At 34.9% G+C, this 23,019-nt stretch overlaps 1 protein-coding gene across 15 annotated transcripts; it reads left to right on the forward strand.

The window, feature by feature from the left end:
- Positions 1-659: 659 nt before the first annotated feature.
- On the forward strand, positions 660-22,350 carry LOC112570172 (pleckstrin homology domain-containing family D member 1-like). 15 transcript variants are annotated; one of them, XM_025248472.1, is made up of 17 exons: positions 661-1,995; positions 4,195-4,288; positions 5,161-5,250; positions 8,492-8,568; positions 9,427-9,518; positions 9,741-9,793; positions 10,012-10,106; positions 10,524-10,617; positions 10,752-10,933; positions 11,532-11,622; positions 12,428-12,469; positions 13,352-13,502; positions 13,720-13,857; positions 14,574-14,593; positions 15,008-15,079; positions 15,613-15,653; positions 17,805-17,853. In XM_025248472.1, exons 1-17 carry the CDS (start codon positions 1,871-1,873, stop codon positions 17,836-17,838), a joined length of 1,491 nt encoding a protein of 496 aa, XP_025104257.1. In that variant the 5' UTR covers positions 661-1,870; the 3' UTR covers positions 17,839-17,853. The 15 variants fall into 15 exon arrangements, with proteins under 15 accessions (XP_025104253.1, XP_025104257.1, XP_025104260.1 ...); XM_025248475.1 differs by lacking the exon at positions 17,805-17,853 and adding an exon at positions 18,698-22,350 and having other exon boundaries at positions 662-1,995; XM_025248471.1 differs by lacking the exons at positions 15,613-15,653; positions 17,805-17,853 and adding exons at positions 17,869-17,889; positions 18,698-22,350 and having other exon boundaries at positions 662-1,995.
- The last annotated feature ends 669 nt before the right edge of the window (positions 22,351-23,019 follow it).

Raw genomic sequence — 23,019 nt, forward strand, 5'->3', positions numbered from 1 at the left:
CAGAACAGCACTTTCTTAAGATAGCACCTTGGTGGGACTTTCCTATTTGTTATACAGATGACTTTCACAATGTCGGACTGTCCGTCGTTTAGAAAGCATGTGCATGCGGACTCTGTGACTGAAGACCACACTCTGAATGATATAGACTTGCTTGATTTATTTTTAAATCACACACAACCTGTGTTTATTGTAGGTGATTTTTTTTCTCACTTCACCAGGTAACTCAAATAAAATGCATGTATCAGTTTCCTTGATCGTACCACGCAGGACTATGTTATATCTGAAGAAAGGTCTGTTGCAAACTGCTGCTTTCACACACACCCCATCACCACCACCACCACCGGTACCATGATGTGTGAAGCAAGACAACCACGCAGATTGTGTATTCCGCAGCTGCGAAAAGGAGGGATGCATCCATTTTCGCTATTTCATTACACCATCGACACTGAATTAGTTACGGTCTGAAACGTTTGGTTCCGTAGTTCTTTTATGTTATAGAAATAGTGATAAAAAAATATGAAAGTAACAATAAATAGTGCACACGTTTGTAGTGTATTTAGGATCATAAATATGTTCCCTGATTGTATTTAGACATACAGCACACACCACGGTTATTAAATGTTCTATATCGTGTCTCCGGATTCAACTGGCGCTCGAAACGGATACCGGGGCGTATACTTATGATCCTGTTCACCGTCATTGTCTGACCTTTCGACCTATCTAAGACGTCCCGTGTCATCTCGCGGCTACTGTCCCACTTCATACGTCACATCAACCTCAAATAACATTAGTTTATATATTTTATCGGTCTCGATCGACTTCAGACAAATATTTTCGTCTGGACGAACAATCCGACATATACACTGTTTGAGTTACGATCGATCGAGTATAGGATATGCAGTCAAATGTTTATGGTCACCTCGATCTTGTTCGGCAGACATTAAGTATCCGATCTGCCAAGTTACATCAAAAGAGAGAAAAGGGGGAGAGGGAGGAACGATCTATGGCGGTCTATTGAGGACGTCCGGCCATTGTTTAACAATTTGAAATTTAAGAAAACTATATAATAGACCTTTTCTAGAGCTAGCCGCAGTTTGCATGACCTACGACTCGAGTAGCTCATGAGTTTCTTAAAAATTTGAGGCAGATGGGTTAGTCTGGATGTCAATTAACTCATCACTAAACGTGTATTATACTGTGTATTTCCAATTGTATGTTTAGGATTCATTGTCCCATCACCACCTAAATTATTCGAGTTATCATGACCACACACGCGCGCGCAGCGGACTGATAAGTGAGGCGTTCAGATATTAACTGCGTTCTCTGGTCGCTGTGCTGAAAAGGTACGGTAGAATAGTCCCTTATCTTAAATTCGATCTCTGCCGGCATAAATAACATTCTATAGAGCGGTTGCCCTGTTGCATTCTACTGTACCGACAGCCTGCACACGTACGTGCGTGCGATGTTTTACCTGAAGAAACGTAACATAATAATTCAATTTTTCGTAAATGATTTCTTCAATCACTATTTTGAGATTAACGTTTAAAAATATCAGGAGGAAACGGCCATTAAAGATTAGCGCAATCGGTTTTGTGAATCAAGTTCAGGGACGAGATAATGCGTTCCTGGTGACCGGGAAGTAACTCTTACCTCATGGCGGCTTTTTCTGTTCTTTTTTTAACGCGAGGGAGGTAATCGACGAGGAAGTCTTGGCAGACGAGCTGAGTATTCGTCGACGTCGCACAGCGAGAGGTGGACCAGTGGCTATGGCTCCACTTACTCTGGCTATAAGGTGAAAAAAGGTATTCAAGGCTGGGTAGGAGTGAGGATTACTTCGCAGACTGCAGTCGTCAAGACAGCTTCTACCCACATGAGCGTAATAATGCCTGAGGTACAGAAAGGTCGCCCGCCCCGCGACTGGGCCTCTCGCATTCAGATTCATGGCACTCTGCTGAAAAAACCATTTGGACATTCTTCCAACAAATGGACTAAACGGTTCGTATTATTCCTCACTCTTCTTCTTAGCTATTACAGAGGTTAGGTCAGAGAAGGTAAAGACCGAATCGCCCAGAAGAGGAACTGTTTATTTTGTTATTTCCAGAAAAATCAGAATTTAAATCGATCGGGCCATAAAAAACGAGCATGCTTAAAAATAATTACAAAAAACTTGTAAAAATTCTTTAGCCATGCGTACATACATAGGTAAACGCGCCAACATTGTTTAGATATCAAAAATTTAAAAAACATAATAATAGTGCAGCTTCTTCACTGTCTAGTTTGCGCACCAAGGCCAGCACACTCAGTTATATTTTCTTCCAAAACAAACATGATTGAAGCTAGATTAAGTTTTCGGTCAGGTCTCAATGTTTTCTTACACACCTACACAGCATGCCGCTAAAGAACTTGCTCTAGTCATATCATTCACCTAAGTGCTAGACTCTCCATTTTAAATTGATTTCACATATGTTGAAGTCTCACTCATGTGTAATGTAGAAAGAAGTTTACTGGGCTTTATGAATGGACTCTCTTGATTCATTTTCAGCGCTGTTTAGAATTCTTCCCCTGGCTTCCTTATGTTGATCGAGGTTTATATGACAGGCAAAAGGAAATAACACTACAAAAAAGGAAGCATCCATTGTATTTTACATATCTTGCACTCCAAAGCCTACCATATATAAGACTAACATTTTTTAGGGTTGGGGGGTGTAGGATGTTGTAGCTATGAAATTTTTGTATGGTTTTTTTTTCAGTGTATATCAAAGTATAGAAAAACAAATATTCAGAAGCTGCAACATCTTTAAGCTTTTTTATACTTTAGTTTGACTAGCATGAATTTCTAGAAGTCTATAGATTTTGCAAAATATAACATTCCATGTGGTCTGTAATGTTTGTGTAGTTCTGTGCTTGTCACATTGTGTAGAGGTGTAGCAACCTTAATACATACCCAAAATATTTGTATTTACAAATAAAAATAGGTCTTGTCTTTGATAAAGTCTGTCTTTGTTAGTGTATCTGTCTTTATATCTATGAAAATTAAGTTTCTTGTTATACACTTGACAAAGAAAAACTCAGTAGTATGCTGATTTATAGTATAGAGAAAAATATCTGTTTATAGGACCAGTCTGCACTGTGTGAGTTTCCTTGATATCTGCCTCGTGTTATCTGCTAGGTGAAAGCACTCTTGTCTTTCTGTTTTCCTTAGGCTTCTCCCATTTCATCAGAAGTTATTTTTTTGAATTCGCTTTCACTGAGGAAGACATCTTTCTAAATCAGTAGTTCCTTGACTGGCGTGAAAGCTTATCATTTTATTTTATGAGAGATAATGCACACTAAATGGTGAAATTCAATCTCTTATCAGTGCTTAGAACAGAGGCCTTCTGTTTATGTCTTATTCAGTTTTCTCATGCCATGTCAGTTTTGGCTCAGGAGAGATTGAAGAAACCGTTCACGGAATAACTCAGGTTTTCAAGGCTTGTGTCTGAATGATACTATAATATCAAAAGTATTGTGTGTCCAGGTCCAGTAGACTATTTGCAGAGTAGTCCTTCATGCATTTTAATATTAAAACAATTTAATAAAGTGTTGTTTAGTATTTTCTTAGTCATTTACATGTTTTGATTCTTAATATGTATACTTATTAGTTGACCACTCACTCATTTGCGTATCTAGATTGGGGGAGACAGAACAGAGAAATTAGAGATGGTGTGAATAAAGTTCTAGGGAGTTTATAGTTGTTTGTTCTACTATTTATATCTATCAGAAAGGTAGTTAGATGCCCCCTCAAGTCTTATAGCCGAATAAAGAAAAGATAAAAGAAAATGTGAAACACTGCATTGATGGTGTGATTTTTTTAGATTTGTCTTGATTGTGCATGGGTCACATATTTAATATTCTGCAGCTAGTTACAGTGTAAATGGTAAGGGAAAACTTTTAATGTAGCTCAATAGAAAATTCTTTGGAGTCTACCCATTAGTTAAGAATTAAGCCCTGGAATAAGTCAGCATTTCTTTGTTTGTTCTTCTGCTTGCTTCTTCTCTTTTTTCCCATCTCTTTCCCTCACTTATTCTGTCCAGTGTGTGTGTTTTCATTTACTTTTTGAAAGTTTGCTTTTCCATCTGGTAATCAATATTAGGATTTATCAGCCTAGTAGGTTGACAAACAAGAGGTCCTGAGTGATCTCACTTTTGTTTGTAGATTTTTCCTTGTCAAAGATGGCTTTCTGATGTACTATGCTGACAATGAAAAAAAGGAGTATGAAAAGAGGGAATTCTTTAACATCCATCCAAAGGTATGATATATGAAATTTGTTGTTCTGTTATAGCTATCACAAGAAAACCATACATTTATCCTCATTGCTAGGATTTAGGAAGGAAAAGCCATAATTCTACTACTCCCATGTTCTTCTGCTTCAGAGTGAATGGAGTTTCATAAAACATTTTATAATACATTCCATGTCATGTCGCCCAGACCTGGATTTAGGGATGTCAAAAAACTTCAGCTTTTGCCATGTTTGTAAAAAGAAAGCAGGCACTGTGCCCAGTGAGAAATTGGTGCAGGATGAAGGGGCACTAACACAACCTATATGTGTACACAGTGGTGAAATTTTCAGGCTTATAGAAATGATGGTCATAAATTCAGATTTGTAAAAATATCTGTGTACTCATTATTAAAAGTTTCAGGTTTATGGAATTATGATGGACATACGTGCAATGTTGTTGCAGATATCCACCTGCAGGTGTCTCCTGTCTTGCCCTCTTTTTTTTTCCTTTTTCTCTCACTCTGTGTGTGTGTTTGCATTTATATGTATTTAATATTTTAACTGCAGTAGAATTATAGATAAGTGGAAGACTTTCTGAAAACTTTCTGCAAACTTTCTGTATATATGTACACATAGAGAGCAACTTGACTTTTTTAAAACTGGTATATTTTTAACTTGTCTGCCTTATGGCAGGACATAATATGAACACACTTTTAATGTGTACTTTACACCAACCTTCTTCTAAACTTTCAATTTGATTGGGATACAGTATAGTCGGATATAATGGATTGATTTTCAGTACAGTTACATTTAGTGAAACATGATAGTTTCTGCAAAGCTTTGTGCCTCTAGGAGAATTGTGCATTACACCATTGTGTTAGATAAAACATTTCTTTCTACAGGGCATTGTACCTCTAGGAGAATGTCACATTACACCATTACAGGAGCCTGGCCATCCCTTCTGTCTAAAGCTTGAAAGTCATGAGATTGATGTAAGTATTGTCTTTAACTGTTTCTCTTGACACTTGCATGACCTCTCTTCTACGTTCATTTGTGACTAAGTTATTTTATGTCCTCATTATTTTTCATAATTTCCCACAAGCATTCTCTTCCTGTTTTTATTTCACCTGTTCATTAACACTTCTCTTTCCTTGTCACTTTCTCACTGTTTCTTTTACACTTTCCCTCAGTCACTTGCACACATGATCACTTGTGTTCTGCTTCTATCGTCTCTCTTTCTATTCATTTAAATAATAAGATTACTTGGGTTATAAAAATTAAATTAGACATTTTCCAGAATATGTACCTTTCAGATCTGAAACATTGGTTTTAGAAATGCACTAAATTTAGATTAGGGATAACTGACTTGAACTGGGATAATTTCTTTTACTCGTCATAGAAATACTCTTTACAATGACTGCTGCCTTGTGGGCAATCTTGGGAAAGATAAAGGCTAAGGAAGAAAACCCTGCAAAAAAATCATGGTGCTAACATGGCAACAATGGGCAAAGGCTTTCCCAAGACAAAAGTACCAGCCAGAGCTTAGTGCTTACCTATTCACAACCAGGCTTGTGGTTGTGAATTGTTGTGGTTTTCTTGGAGAGAAGATAGATGCCCAGAAGATAAGCCCAGAGACAGAACCATGTATATTCGCTACAAATTTATCTGCCACATCAGCGGCAGACCTCACTAGGCTTCTTTCTTTCCTTGTTAGGTCTGCAGCACACACCCAGTAACCCCTTATTCCCTTAGCACTGATAACATGGTTTTTACTTTCTTTCTCGCTACCATTTTTGAGAGGATTGATTTTTTTTCACCCTTTCTTGTTTGTGATTCTTTTTTTTAAATTCTTTGGTCCGTTGTTGGGAAAAATAAATTCATCTTCATAACCAGATTCGTCTGTGGTTTTTGACACCAAGCCTCTGCCTCTAAACACAGTATTGCTGAGGGCTTTATACTAAGAGTCACTTGAATTTTTATTGTGTTTGACCTGCTTGCAAGCTGTAATGTTGAGATTAGGGTGACAGTGAGAGATCACTAGCTGCATATGCATCTAACCCAGCCACTGCTCCTAAATACTTTTAGGAGTCAAATGCTGGCCTTAAGTGGATGCAAGTGCAATCTCACATTAATCTGTTGTTCATTGTCATGCAAATATGCTGCTCACATGCACATGTGCACACATGTGCCTGTGTGCACACACATGCATCTGTATGCACACACACCATTTTCTTTTCTCATAACCTCTCTCTCACTCTTCCTCTTTTCATTTTACACACTATCGTGCATCACAAGACACCACCTGTTTTTGTCCATGTTTTACATTCTGCAGCATGTGACATCACAGCGGAGGGTATTTACCACAGGGTGTGGAGTTAGTTTGCTCAGTGGGATGTGGCAACCTCCAATTCCCTAGGGAGCTGTGTATTTGTTTTATCTGTGAGAGCAGTTGGTTTTGGTATTAAATGCATCATTCTTGTAATTTAACACTCTCTAGTGAAAAATTAGAACTTAAGTGACAAAACAAATAGGGAAAATGGAGACGTCCTAAAAACATTTAAAAATAAAAAGTAAATAAAAACATTTGTGAGTGGGAATGACCATTGCTTCAAGTGTACTTCGTAGTTTTATTTGTTTTTCTCTTTTGTAATCTCCTTAATATAATGCACTTCTGGTTATTGTAGTCACATCCTTTTTTCTTAATAGGTATTTGGTCCTAAAAAGTAAGATGGTATTCAATAGACATTGTCAATCCGAAACTGAAATCAAGTGTTTCATTATATCACCTTGATAATGCACCAGGGCTTAAGGAAGCTTTGACCTGCAGCATCTTTTTCCTTATAAGAAGGACACTGACCTAACTGTCAGTCTAAATAATTAATATTTAAGGTGCCTAACATGTTTTTTCTTTTGTTTTGTTTTTTTGGTTGTTGCTTGGTTAAGAAAGTTGTTCTTGTTCAAGTGTTAATATTTTCCCCAGCTTTTTCAAGGTTTTCTTCTTGTTTTGCGCACACCATATGATGACAAAAATTACATATAAAATATTAATAGAAACTTTAGTAGGGTCTGGCAGTTGCATGGCTGCTAAGCTTGACCAGTGGAGAAGGCTGCTTGTTTCAAGCTTTCTAAGCCTTGACTAAATCATTCCCTCACCCTATCACCACCAGCAGTAGATGCTACTACATATATGAGAGAATGTAGAAACAAGCAGTAGGAGAATGGTGGGCCTTTCTTAATCCATTCCCATAACCTAATTCACTATTTCTCTTTGCCATCTGGTTGTGGGACCATAATAGTCAACCAAATGTTATTTACTCATCATTTTTATTTACGTCTTTAAAGTGAAAATATTTTGAAAGAAAAATGTTTAGTTTATTCTAATTAATTGTATACAAACGTCTCCCTCACAATGCACTGAACTCTTGAATAACTATTATTACAACAAGGTGGATTTAAAATTTCTGAATTGAGCCTTCGCTACACATGACAGAGTTATTAAAACATTTTTACTGCTACTTCTTTTGCACATTTTATGTACCACTATATACACAACAGCAGGATCAGTATTACTACTGTTGTTAGATATCTACCAGTCTAATTGAAGTCAGAATTTTGGAGGATATCAGAGGGTGTGGTTCTGGCCACAGTAGTATATTAAGAGAATTATCATGTTTGTTTATCTGTATGGTGACAAAAAAAAAATTGCCATTAGTACTGTTTCAAGAATATCAAGAATGTAGTTGGTGAGTCTAGAGTTCACTGACACAGGACATAGCAGACTGGTGTGCTCAGGCAATGATGTAGAATGCAGAGGAAAATGCAAGAGATTACAAAAGTGGAAATAATGAGAAAGTGACACATCTTCAAATGGAGAGAAAGTGTCTTCTCTTATTTCATAAACAGCAGTTGTTGAGACAGTGTAGAAGTGATGTCTGTTCAAGTGGAAGATGACAGATTACCATTCAACATTAGTTTGGATTTTTTTTTTTACTTCTTTTACCTTTTTACAGTTATGGGTTTCTTGTTCGTCTAAATAGAACTAATTTCTTAAGTACTCATGTTTGAGTAGATTTAGAGTAAAGAAGACAGAGCAGTTGGTTCCTGAAAACAAAAAAACAGACTGATGCTTTCTTTATAATGACCAGCAAAATTAGATAAAAATAGGTAGAAAAACCATCACGGAAAGAGAAATTGAATGTTAATACTTGTATCTTTGGGTACTTTTGTCTACAGGGAACTCTTTTACTGGCAGCTGAGACAGAGCATGAACGCAACAAATGGCAGGAGATTATGGAACGATCAAGGCGTGTGTAAGTGAACTTCTCTTCCTTTGCCATACCTAGACCACTGGCTATAAACAAACAATTTTTATGGAGTGAGGATTCTGTGTGTAGGTTTCACTATACTTTTTTTAATTTGTTGCACATTTTTCAATGCTAAAAATACATTTCTCCACTCATGAAAGCTATTAAAACACTTTTAAAATGATACCTGATCTGAGTGTTATTGAAGTAAAGATTCTTTCTTCATGGCTGTGTAATTTTCAAACAATGAAAAATTTCTTAAATAATTATAGTTGATTGTGAAAAATTGGTAAATTCATTGATTTGTGGAAAATTACATTATAAATTTCTTTCCCTTTTATTGAAAAAAACTGGGGAAGAGGGGAATGGGGGCTGAGATGGCCTGTTTCAGATTTTAAAAAGTATTATAATAGTATAATGTTTACTTATAGTATACATCACCTTTTCTCAACAAGGTAGACTCAAAAGAGCATTATTTCCATATGAATACAATTTAAGGCACACAAGCACAAACCATTGGAATCAGGTGTTAGTTGTACCTCTTACTAAGTCACTATCATTTTCTCCCACTCACACACACACACACAGAGGGTGGGAAAAAAACTGGAGAAAGCCACCAACTCCTAACCCTGTGAACAAGCCTCAAATTCAGAGCCAGGTCCATGATACCCAATTGTTGTCATAGGGACAAGCACTTTATCAGCTGCACCACCAAACACGTTCTGTGAGGTGTATATCGAATTAGACGCTTAATGAAACTGTCAGTGTTAGTTTTGATTATGAGATTGGTGAAGCTTTTAACTTTTTTAGGTTTTGGGGGAAAAAAAAAACCTCCTGTAGCTGGTAACTTAATTTTATGGACAGGACATGGCGGAACACACACTTGAGCGCTGAAATGATCCGGCAGCTGGAAAATGAAGGACTGTTGATGGCTAGAGAGAAACAGGACTACTTTGGTAAGGTTTCATGAACTCAGAGGTGCTGAATCTGAAAATAGAAAAGATATTCCAAAATATACAAGTACTGGGCATTGTGACAAAATGGTGAATGCTAACAGTCAGTATGATAAATGGAGCAATATATGAAGTTGGAGAGGACATGGAAAGAAAAAAAAAATTATAATACAGAACCCTTTGATGAGTACTGTTTGTTATACTATTTTAACTTACTTTTTCTAGACCGTCTGCAAACAGAGGCACAAGCACTTTCTGAGGAAAGGTTACGAGCAGATGTGAGTTTTACTTTATATTTTTCATTTACAGCAGATATTTTACTTTTTTATCAAATTGTGATAAATGAATCTCTTTTCCAATTAAACTTTAGACAAGTTACAGCTTTAAAAATTTTACAGAGACTGCATTATAGTTTCATTACTGGAAGTAATAGTGCCTTAGGATATCATTTTAAAGAAGACAGATTTAATTACCAAATAGCTGTTATGTTTTGCAGCAACTGGAACAAATTAATCAAGAACTTGAAGTGGAGAAAAAGAAGCTAGAATCTTTTACTGCTGAAATGCAAGAGGAGTATGAGAAAATACGAGGGTGAGAACCCTTTATGTTCTTTTTCGTGGGTTGTCAAAGTATTTCATTGTCTTCTCTGTGTGTGTGCTGTGACACATGCGTCTACTTAAAAATTCTAATAACTCTTTCTAGCTTTTGCAAACAAATGAAGTAGCAAGCATTATGGGAGACATGCAGAAGACTGCTTCAGACAGACAACTAAAAGATGTGTAACATAACGCTGTGTATATTGACAAAAAGAGAACTAGAAATTTTCATTCCTAATTCAATATTTTACCCTGACATTTAGAAGAGATGTGATCCATGTTTCCATAGAACACAAATTAGAAATTCAAGAGCTACAGTTAGTAGTCATTGTAACTTTCTGCGTGGCGTTAAATGCTGCATTGGGCTTTGAGAGTTTAAGAAAGATTCAGAAATATCCTTGTCAATCAACAGGGAACTTGAAGAAACAGTGCAGGTCATGAATGAAATTGAGCAAGAACGAGACAATTTGAACACCACCCTCCAGGAAAGGAGTTGTCAGCTGAAGGTAAGCATTATTAGTTTTGTGGTATTTTTACATAAATTTTACCTTGTGTTCTTGTTTATGTATGTGCAATATATATCACGGCACACTTTGTTTAGTATATTGTTGTCATAATTGCATGTTGTCATATATTGCAGTCATTGGCTGATGACAAGGAGGTAGTTTTGAAAGAATTACAAGAGCGTGAAGCCATGGCTTCGCAGCTCAGTAAAGAGAAGCGACACCTGTCAGAAACGACGGATGAGCTGCAGCAACGACTGCTGGAGATTGAGAAGCAGACAGACCTGATCAAACAGGAAAAAAAGCAGGCTCAAGAAAGGTGAGCTTACACTTCCATCTGCTATAATAAACACGCTTTTATTATAATGCACAAGCTATTGTAACAAAATGTTCAATCCCATTTCATCAGTAAGTTATTCTGCATTCATTGTCTTTATTGAAGCTGCTGACTGCTGGGACAGAAATAATTTTTTAAAAGAAAAACAAATTTTTTTGCTTGTCTTTTTTTTTTTTTTTTTTTTTTTTTGTGATAAAACACTCCAGTTCCTTACACAGCTACAAGTATTGCAAGTTTTCAAATAAATTCCATTAAGTAAAATTTTGGCAAGTGCGCAATTGATAAAAATTGCTTTTTAAATTTATTCCATTTAGTGTTAATGAAATAACATCATGTGGTTATGTAGGTTTAACATTTTTTTTAATCTATGCATCACAGATTGATTTTCATTAATAAACTGCTTAGGAAAATAGGTGATGATTTTTTTTAATTTTATAAAATGTTAGTCGTGATACAGTATATTAGATTACAAAAATCCATTGTTTTTGTTTTAACTTTCGATGGGTTTTAATAATGTTTGTAAACTAAGCTTTTGAAGGCAGGCAAATGAACAAAAATATTTGGCTTTTTGACATTTCAGGTTGTTTGAGCAACTGGAGCGGTTACATGACCTTGAGGAAGAAAAGGCCACAATCAGTGAACATGCACATGATTTACAGTCAACCATTCAGGTATAACAGGATGTCAGAATTTGCTCAGAACGAATTAACATAGAAGAGATGGCTGCCTTTTCTAGATTTTGCTCACCTCAGCTTCAATGCAAGTAGCAGGCTGCTTGATTAAAACTTAGAAAATATTGAAACATTATTATAGTTAAGACACACCTGTAGGTCAGTCATAAACAAAAACATGAATAAATACAATGATGCTAACAAGGAGAAGAGTAAGGGGTGGGGGGAGGTTTTCTTTCCACCACTTTCACACATTTGTAACAGCCATTGAGTTAGACGTGCCAATTTTATATGCCAACCTCCCATACAACCATACAACAGTTTACCAGCTGGTTACAGTGAAGTGAGAGATAGACAAACCACCCATCTTTCTTATTACATTGTAAATATCTTCAAAGACTTTGGAATGTGTGTGCATGTGGGTAACAAAGCTAATACATATGAATCTAGTTTAACATATAATGAAGGGTTAATTTTCATCATGACAATTCAGCATCAGAATTTAAATGGATATACAGTGATCATTGGCTAGGTAAATTGGCTTTTATATTCATGGAAATGTTATTCTGTGTGTTTCTTACTTCCAACAATTTTTCCAACAATATAGATCACACCAGTCCATATTTAATAATTTTGATTACATCATCCATACATGTCTACTAAACAGCTAAGAAAGATGTTTCAGTTTATATAATTTTTTTCATTGGTTTTTTTTTTCTTTTTTTTTTTCATTTTTTGTTTTTTGAAAAAAAAAGCTGGACATAATTGCTGTGACCTGCTTTCACATTTTTTTTTTCTCCCACAGGATTTGAAGGCACAGAAGGAGATGACAGAAAAGGAACTTAGAGTATGTAGCCATTTAACTGAAGACAGCTTGCTTTGACCATTTAAAAATCTTGTGTCTGTCAAATAGACTCCTGGAAGATTTGTTTGATGTCAAGATAAGTAGGATACCATATCATTCAGATATGAACTTTCTAGAAAGATTTTTTAATCCTTTGTGCTGTATAGGCCTCCCAATTTACTGCCTTTAGATAAAAAATGGAGAAAAATGTGAAAGGAAGAATGTCATAAACGGAGTCTGTTTATTCTGACTGAGCAAGGGTGTTATTTTGGTGGTGGTGGTTGGCGGTAGGATAGGGTGAGAAGATAGAGCCACCTCCTTCCTGTAAAGAAGAGAAAAAAATTTCATTTAAGACATCCATCCTGTCTCACAGCCGAGCAAGTCCATACAGTTAAAGGACAGAACAAAAAAAAAAAAAATGAAGTAACAATGAGAAGGCAATAATAAAGGTGAAATGCATGATGTGTTAATCTGAGTTAATATAAGGAAGTTTAAAAATGTTTTGATGAGAATAACCACAGCTACTGTGATGGATATAAGAACAGCAGACAATCTCTACAATCCTACAATACAAAAACTTATTGATAGAATTTCTGCACTTTTTTTTTTTAGGCTGAACTATTACAAGCCCTAGTTGTAGGAACATGAACAATGGGCAGCATACTTCTCTTCAGTTTTGCTTTTTGTTGTTGTTTTTTTCTCAGTGTAGCGTTACATGAATCTTTCATAGGAACTTTTTCTGAGGATCACATGACAGAATTTGTCTGCTGAAAGACCTAAGTTTGAAATACATCAATGATCAGTGTGCAGAGGAGACAAAACTCTGAAAAGTGCAATGGAGTTTCTCATTTTCTCAGAGATTTCTGTTATGATTTGTACGTGTAGGAGGAGATTCGCGCCCGGCTTTCAGCTGAACAGCAACTGAAGGAGGCAGAAACATCACTTAAACATCTGGAATGTGCTGTGCAGAACCAGACTCCTAATATTGAGGCTGATATCAAAGAGGAGATGACTGTAAATGTGAAAAAGCTCAAACGTATGTGGTGTCCTTCTTTCCCTTATACTTAGAACAATATTTTTGGTTTTAGACAAAAAGTAATTTGCAGTTCTTATAACATTTCTCTCTAAAAATGTTCTTCATTCACTACTCAGGGACAAAAAGAGAAATGTTTTTTTTTACATTTCCTATGTAGGCCATTATTTAAAGCTAGTCTCTTGATTTGATATGTAATTCTTTCTTTTAATTCCTCTAGAATTCTTCGAGGAATTAGCAGCAGACAGCAAAATTTCCTCTGAAAAACCACTGATCATCCGAAATCGACTAACAGCAAGGAAGACCCTTGCCAGGAGGGCCAAGACTATTAAATATGAAACCCGTCGTCAGACCAGCAGTGAGTTCTTTAAGCTTCTTTATTGTGTTGCTTGCAGTTTTCTTCTGTCATAATAAAGAAACAGCTCAGATTGAAATGTTTATCTTTCCTAAAGAAGATTTGCCATCACTTATTTCATATGACTACTTTTTAAAAATAGCATACAGGTAAGTGTACATGTACTCTTCAGATGAAAATAAAATCTTGTCCTTAAGTTTTTTTTTTTTCCTTAGCTTCTAATAAAGAACACATAGCCTTAGAAATGTTTGTGAGACAGAAAGGGTAGAAAACTGAGAAGTGTGTTGCAGAATAAGAAGACCAATAATGGGAATGAAAGCGATGATGTTTTGTTTTTAAAATAATGACAGCTTGATTGAGAGTAGCAAATGTTGGAATAATAGATGCATAGAAGCATTAAATGAAAGGGGTCATCATTCAGAAAGGCATTTCTCATCATGTGGAATTCGAAAGGTATTGTTTTCATAACAGGCTTATTTCTTGACAGTAAATGATTGAAACAGTCTTTAGACAGTTAACATGGGCAGCCAGTGATATAACAGTTATATAATCTTGCTTTATAACCCTTTAACCCTAATTTTTAAAATATGCCCTTTCTTCACCATTCATTATTTTTCAAAGGATCTTTCTGTTCTTGTCACACAACCTTTTAATGGTGTATACAGCTTCTTCTGACCTCTCTGCATGTTTTTTGTATCTTTTCTTGTTAATGCAAACAGTGGATGAAGATGTAGAATCTGTAAGTAACGGCATTGCTACTTACCTTTTTTCAAATGACAGCGGTAAAACAAAGTAAGGAGTATCAGTCCATTTTGTTGCGGTAGTTAGTCTTCAACAATAATGTCCAAACGTTATCGGCTTGAGCATTATGGAAAAGTGCTAATCACTTTGTCTCACAGGGTAGTTTAAAGTTTATATATAAAAGTCCCAATCAAAATGTTTACAGTCAAACTCACTGTATAAATTGTTGATGAAAAGCTGTCTTAATGTTGCTAAAATATTAACTAGGCTTTTCTATTTTTCTCATATCTGTGTAATGCTAAGCAAAGCATCAATCTATGTGACCCCTGACACTAAATATTTTTGGTCAGGATGATAGGCAGACAGGGCAAAGAGTATTATAAACAAAGAGCTTCTTGCCTTTGGCTTATAGGTACTTCCTTACTTCGTACACCTGACTCAGACATCAGATTCAACATGGCACTTACTCATAGAAAAGGAGGAGGTAATTCTGACCCTGGTCTGTAGCCAGGGTAGGAGAGAGCCCTGTCTTACTGCATACGCTTGTAAATCTGTATGCTTATAACATTAGGTTTCCCCATGTTTTCTTGTTTCTGTTGTGATGCTCATCAAATATTTTTGTTCCATTTGAGTGTTTGTTACCCTTTTGTGAAGTCCTTCAGGATCTTTTTAATTGATCACTAACACAGTGTCTCATCTTGTGTTTGTACTAGATTGTGACAGTATAGTGATCGCAAACATTATTTTCGACACAATCATGGAGTAAATACAAGTATAGGATTAAGTCCTTTGGGAAGTTGTGATGTGGTCTATATGGAAGCATTAATCTACATTGTGTGGCTGCTCAAAATAATTATCCTTTCCTTCATTTTGCATGCAGATTGGGTGGCAGTGTGAATAAAACAAGTTATATTCTTGAATGTTTTAAATCTTGCCATACTTAGAAATTAAATTTATACTTCATAGTATTAATTGTTAAGAAAATAAAATAGTAAGTTGCAGCTTTAATGCTTTCAGATAAAAGACCATAAAAATTGTCAGCACAGTTTTGTCCCAGTGTAAGTAAATTTGGCTTAGAATAAACAGAGCAGAAGAAAGGAATGGTAGAGCTAAATTAGACAATGCAGCAAGTGGCTTTGTGGTGCGGAATTTTTGTATTCATTTATTTCATGCTCTAGGGATTTTTAAAATTTTGATTGATTTGGAGCAGCAGCATGTCATTGCTTGGACTTGTTTACCTAATGGCTTTTTCTGATTGGTTTGTAATAGGTGAGAGACATTCATGCATTATACTAACCATTTTAACAAAACTGGCTGTCCGTGAGAATGTAGCAATCAGGCCACCACTCTTGGTTAAGTTTTGCAGATGTCTTTAACTAAATAGTTTAAACTGCATATTTCCGGATACAATATTGCTGTTGAGATTTCTTTTAAGGGTATATGATCAGTGCGCATGCATACAGAGTGTGTTTGTGTGTGTTGTACAAGTGCTTATCTTGATTCTTTTACCCTATAGTAATTCCAAGAGCTTGATGATGGAAAAGGTAGTTGTGATGTCTTTGTTTTTAAAGTTTTTCAGCTTTTCGAAATTGACAGGTAGATATTCATTACAGCTTGAATACTACAGTATTGGCAAAAAGGAAACAATTTATATGGTTTATTTTTTTTTTTTTAACGTGTCAGTGATAGTCATCTGTAATCCATCCAGTAAAACAACAAATGTTCTTGCAATGCTGTCTTTCTTATTTTGAGTCTCAGGATAGCCTGCTTCCATGCACTGATAGCCATTTTCTTTGTCTGGTAGGTTGGGAGGAGCTTGATATCTTGCTACTCTGACATGAACAAATTTAATTATGGCAATAAGCAATTATTTTGGAGGCAGCACAGAGAAAAGAATTTAAATGGTTTTATATAATGTCTTAATGACAGGTACTTTTCCATTCTCAGAATAATCATCACCACAATTTTGAAGGTGTTTTTTTCAAAGATATACATACTTTTATCTTCATTGCTTCTAAAAAAAAAAAATTTATTTCACTTACTCTGTATATATTATTTCTGATTAGCTAATCTCAATCCTCTAGAATTTTTCATGAAGCTAGTTGGATATTCTATCATTAGACATGATTTCATTTTATAGCATTTTTTTCAGTCATGTTTGACTCAATTTGATTGAAATTCAGGTAATGCGATACTTGACATTTATGTCATTTTGTTTGTTTTTCTTTTTTTTAGCTTATGGGTTATTTTAAGCTTTCTTCATTCTTGAGAAAGTCCGTCACAACAAATTTTGCACAGATTATTTTAATATTTACTCGTAAAAGAAGTGTTATTCTTAGCAGTAGAAAAGACTTAAGCAGTGGATTTTCTGCTTGAGAGCTTTGATAGGGAATTTCATAAAGAAGTCTGCCTTTCTTGCTGCATGTCAAATTATATTCACAGATTTTTTTTTTATTATTATTATTTCCTTTTGTTTTTCGAGATGCTTTAAATCCTTTGTTTAATGATAAATGAAAGCAGTTTCTTGTTTACAAGATATTATCAAACTGAATATGCATTGATCATTGGCCGAGGCCGTTTTTAAGATCATCAGTCTTGGATGGATAAAGGTGACTGTCATGGCACCATGACCATTCCCACCCCCCTTTAACAGATTAATTTGTTCTATTATTGCATGACATTGTAGAACAATAATTCACCTGTATCTGTTTATTTTATAATAACTTTTTTCTTTAACTTTTTTTCATTATTGGTTTTCAGAACAGTGTATCATTAGCTTTATTTCTCTCTTTTTTATTTTACTCATATTTTATGATAGGTTTGCCATCTGCCATTTTTTAGATTGTTTTTGAATTATTTATCATTATATTTTTGGGGGATTATGTTTTATTAGAAGACTTTAAGTTTTTTCCCTCATATTTTAGCTTAAAGATACTGCACATTTGCAAACTTAAAACTGTCCCTTTGCTCAAGATTAAATTTTTACAACATAGTTTACTAAAATGTTTGGTTGTGTTCTGTTTCTCCAACACATACACTCTCACTCTCTGTCTGTGTATTCACACACACACATGCATGCATACACACACACCACTCACATGTGTGTGCATCAAAATTAAAGGTTGTGTTTGGGTGAATATTTTTTCCCACAGCAATTGATTTTTTGTCCCCTGTTTTAAAATTTTGAACAAAGCATTGTGCTTTTAAAGGTATTGCATGAGTGGTTCCTGTGAGCATGCCTAATATCTCCCACTGTACTACATGTCTTCTCAGGTGAAAATGAAGAGGAAACAGGTAAAATAAAAAAATCTGAAGGGTTAGGGTAAAAGTCAAACTAAAACCTTATATCCAAAAATTTGCTGTTGGGTATTTTTTTACTTTTGCTGCTTGCTGCAGACAGTAAAATGTTCATTTTTATCCCTATAACAATTCTTAATATACAAGCAATAGTCAGAAATATTCTATATCCACAGTAAGCTTTATTTTCTGGATTTGTAGCCCCACATATCAGATTCATAACATCTTTGAATAAACTGCAAAATTCCCAGCTCATGTATCTGGAGTACATTTGACTTTCTATCACTGTATTAAAGAAGAGACTACTATATACTCAAGTATCAGTTTAATTTTGTTTTTTAAATGTCTGAGTTTCTGAAATTTTTTACCATTTTGAGATTTTAGTTTGAGTTTTATTAAAATATAGTTTATAAAATAAAAATGATTTATCCCTGCTGCTTACAGTTTGCAGATATGTATGTTAGGTTCTTAAAAGATCATCAGCGCTAGTTCTTTGATTTGGCTGTTAACATGCTGTTTTATATATTTTTGTATAAACATATAATAAATAATATTTATTAATGCTATCTTATGTGTGACAAATATTTTGACAAGGAATCAAAAAGAAATCATTATGAAGACAAAAGAAGAAAATAATCCTTATTCAAACCAGTTGTTTAAAGCATGGACCAATAAATCTATATTTTTGATGTAGTGTGATGGCTAAGTTGTATAAATGTCCTTATATGCTTGCAAATAAATTTGTTCAGGAAACAGAGTTTGGCAGAGTTATGCATTCACTGCTCTTTTCAATGACCTTGTGCAGAACTTCGATCAACCTCGTGTCTTGATGGTGAAAGTCGTCCACGACAGCAGCTGCGCCGAGCTGTGACATCGGTTGGTCCAGGTACTGCTTGCAAGACAGTCTTATCTCTTCCAGCATCACCCAGAGATAAGATTGTCTATGAAGAAGAGGAACATCTTTAAGAGATATTTTTGTGTGTTGTTCACTCCAAAAAACGTATTTATTGTCATTGAGACTTGATTGCATGGCCCATGTAAATGCTGACTTCATCATTCTTTTCCTGTGACAAGGAAATTTATGTAGTGACATACAACAAGAGGGATCTATTTTAATATGTGGAGTTTCTTACTTTAAAAATGCAGATTTTGTTAAACCCATGCATGTGTCCCATGTTGAACTTCCTGTGTTCTGGTGGAACGCATTGTCATCTATGCATGTGTGTCTTACAAAGCTGGGGGAAAGCAATAAGGTATCAGAGAGGTAGCAATAAAATATCAGATTATAATTATTATAGCTATAGTAGTATTATATGCCTGGATGTGGACAGATAGACTTATCTTCTTTAGTGGCACTTTGAATATTTTAAGACAGATGTGCATCTGTTTGCCTTTGCACAGAATCATTCTGGAACTCTTAAAATTATCACCTTTTTCTTAGTCCAGGTCTTTTTTTGGGGGGGAGGGGAAGGGGAGGGGTAGCTATGAGGATAGCATTAATGTACTTAATTAAATCTTCTTATTTGTCAAGCTTCTTGAAAATATCACTTTCCTCTCAGAATGATCAATGTGATATACTGATGTGAATTGTACAGATTCAATGATGTATAAATCAGAATTGAAATGAGACATTGTTATGTAGAAATTGATTTGATTTATATACCATAATTGTAGGTGAAAGACAAACAGGCGGTTTGAGCAATAGCATTATAGAAGATGTGCTTTAAGCCAGTGGGTATATAATCATGCTTGGTGAGTGGCCATGCTACATGAGCAGATTTTGAAAATATCTGCAGACGTGTATGCACCTGATGTGTATATTTTTCTGTGAATGAGGGTATGCTTGATCCTGTGTTTGTGAGAGAGAGAGTGTGTGTATGTGTATCCATGCAGCCGCACAAATACTGGAATGTGTGAAAAAGGTAGAAGAGAGATTGGATAGTAGAAAGTTAAATTTTATTATATGGAGTTTGTGCAATGATGCTGAAAAATAAGGGCGGTCAAAGGATAGACCCCAAATCTTTAACAATCATTAAATTGCAGTTCATTTAACTTTTGCAAGTGTTCAGTAGTTTTTTTCTAATGGCATCAATAGGACTAGTATTTTAGTGTTTTACAAGAGAACAGAAAGAAAGCATTAAATAAAGGGGTGAGCGGTAGCTGCTAGTTATTGTTTTAGTAGTTGTTAATGAAAGCATACAGAGAAGACAAACATAGTATGAGTGAGAACTTTGATGTGATAATGCTTGCTGAGTATGTTTTTTCAGATGTTCCAGGTTAAATTTTTGAAGTACATGTGGTTGTATCATTTTCTGCATTTACTGTTTGCATTGTACAAAGGAATGTATTGACTCATCACAAATGTGATCATTTCATCAACATCGAATGATAATATTGTTTGAAACATCACAGTAATTGTTTTTTCAGTAATCCCATTTTTCTCTTTTCTTCACCGCTTTCTCTATAGTTCTTCAGATTAAAAAATGTCCACGGAACAAGTATTTGCCTTGCTTCTTGATGTACCACTGATTTTAGCAAGTCTAAGATATCTGGTCTGAGCCATCCAGAAAATCTGTCTAGATCTGAGATAACACAAACTCATTTGAAAACGGTATTGTCTTATCTCCCTTTAGTTTTAGGGAAAATGTCTTTGTATTTTCATCCTTTTTACTTACCATTTTATCATTATGCTGTAAGTTTGGTTTGTTTGTTTTTTTCGACTACGTCTTTATCCTTTCCGAGACCAAATTAAGAACTTTCCAGATTGTCCTGTTTTTGAATTTCACATTGTCTCTGTGTCATTCAGTTCTAAAGCGTAGGTGGATTGTATTTACTTAGGGCTTGAATCTTCTGGCTGTGAGTCTGTAGCATTAGATCTTACTTGGTTTTTGGTCTATGTGGTGACATTTCTTCATGTAGTTTGCTTGATTCCATGTTCATTATGACTGAATTTCTTTATTTTAGTTCTTTTTGTGGCTCCTCTAATGAAGAAATCTCAAATTTTTGCTTGCTGAGGCATGCATATGTTGGTGTCAATTTTGTCAACTGCTGACCAAAGTGAATTTCCTCAAACTGTTGATGACAAGTTATTGTGATAACAGTGTTAATATTGTTAAAACTGTTCCAGTATGTACACTTTTGCATGAAGTTTTAGTCAAATAAAAATGTTAAAGTTAAATAATGTCCTGTGCAGCATATTTGTTTTTGTGTAATTTTTGTTCGCTAACATTCTCCACACCACGAATTTTAAGCATTTCATTTTTTAAGTACGAGACTTTAAATGGAAATTTATTATCTTGTTACATATTTAAGAAAGAAAAAAATAATATTCATAGTTTCTAGTTGCTCCCATTGATTTTGAGAATATATTTTGTGAATAATAAATACAGACTTGTGTAAAAAGAGATAAGATCCACACGAAAAAGAGAAAAGGAAATTAAAAAAAAAAAAGAAAATATTATGCAGCATATTACCTGGATATTGTAACTCTGCAGTATTCAGGTCTCAAGAAACAAAAACTGAGTGTGATTAAATGCAAGGAAAGTGTAGTTAACTTTTAGTTATATCAGTGTTTTCTTTAAAGTACTAAAGTACTTTTTTGAACATTTATTGCAAAGCAACTTGAGACAAATATGAAAGGGATATTTATATCGGACACTCTTATTTCATTGTTCCTTCTACCCAACTTGAATTTAAAAATAGATACACAAGATACATCTTATATGACCAGATGTGATTTACTATTGTTTTAGGCTCAAAGATCTGTTAGAAGAAGATTTGGGCATGTTGGTTATGTTGTAATACTTCAGCATGGGTATGTTATTTGGGAAGATCTTTTACTGTAATCAGATTTTCATTTTTTCAAATTGGCTCTGTAGTACACGCATCCTTGTTCTCAGACAATGGATGGAGGCTTTAAGTGATGCTGGGGTTCAAGATAACGACTTTTAGATGTCAGTTGGTCAACAAACGATTAACCAAGAACGTTTCTTTTACATTAGCACTTTGGGCATTAAAGGAAATAGGGCTTTAAGTCAGTGGAGTTCATTGTAAACTCAGGGCAAATATCTGCTAGCATTTCCTCTTTGGTTATATGTGAATGTGGTGAATTTTCAAGGTTTTTTGTTCTTTTAGTTTAATACAAAATGTATTACTGCTGTGAGAACCAGTGATATGATATTGTTCTTTGAGACGGTAAAGCACTTATTACCAAGACAGTGATGATAGGTTATTTTGTTCTTGCTTCAGCACACAATTTCTTCCTGTATGTGGCTTCTGATTACAGGGTGCCATTAGGTCGCCTTAGTCCTATGATAATTGGAGACATTAGTTTTTAAGGAAATCACATTAGTACATTTAAACTTCTGTTTATTAATGGCAGTCTATTACACTTGATAACAGAGTACTAAATGGGTTTACAGGAAAAAATTGTAAATAAATACAGCTGCTAGAATTGTGCATATTGTTTGTATTTTTTTATTATTATTATTATCCTGAATGAAGTGTATCGTATGACATCATTTATCTTCTTTCATCATTGATCTTCTTTATTTTCACTAATGGTTTAAAAGAAAACATACAAATGCAGGTAACTTATTATATAATAATATATGTACTTTTGTCGAGCACTCTGCCACAATATTAGAGTTATGCTCTGAGTGCTAATCAATTACATAAACTTTATGAACTTCAGAGATTGCATAACAAACGAACGTTGTCAAAGCTACAGGTGATATGAAACAATAGCCAGAGTAAAACCTGTGACCTAAAACTCCAGATGTTTCTTGAACAAAATGTAAGGGCCCATTGAAATAACTCCATCATCTACCGGTGGCGTTATCATATAAGGAGGGAATTCTAACAAGTTGATGCTGAGTAGACAAACATGCTTTTTGCCTTGATTCTAGGAATGGGAAGGCGGTGAGTATCTCAGACATACAGAGACCATTGCTTAAAGAATGATGAGTTCAGAGGTCAGAAGTCAGGAGCAGGACTTGTAAAGAACGCGAAGAAGAGCATAGGTAGTTTATTCTGTGCAAGAAAGCTAGTGGAGAATATGGAACAAGGGTTTTGAATTACCTTGTTTGCATGAGTATAAAGTCATACAGCAATATATTCTGTTAATAA

This window comes from Pomacea canaliculata, linkage group LG8 (genome assembly GCF_003073045.1).
Source record: "Pomacea canaliculata isolate SZHN2017 linkage group LG8, ASM307304v1, whole genome shotgun sequence".
In the NCBI taxonomy this organism is placed as follows: domain Eukaryota; kingdom Metazoa; phylum Mollusca; class Gastropoda; order Architaenioglossa; family Ampullariidae; genus Pomacea; species Pomacea canaliculata.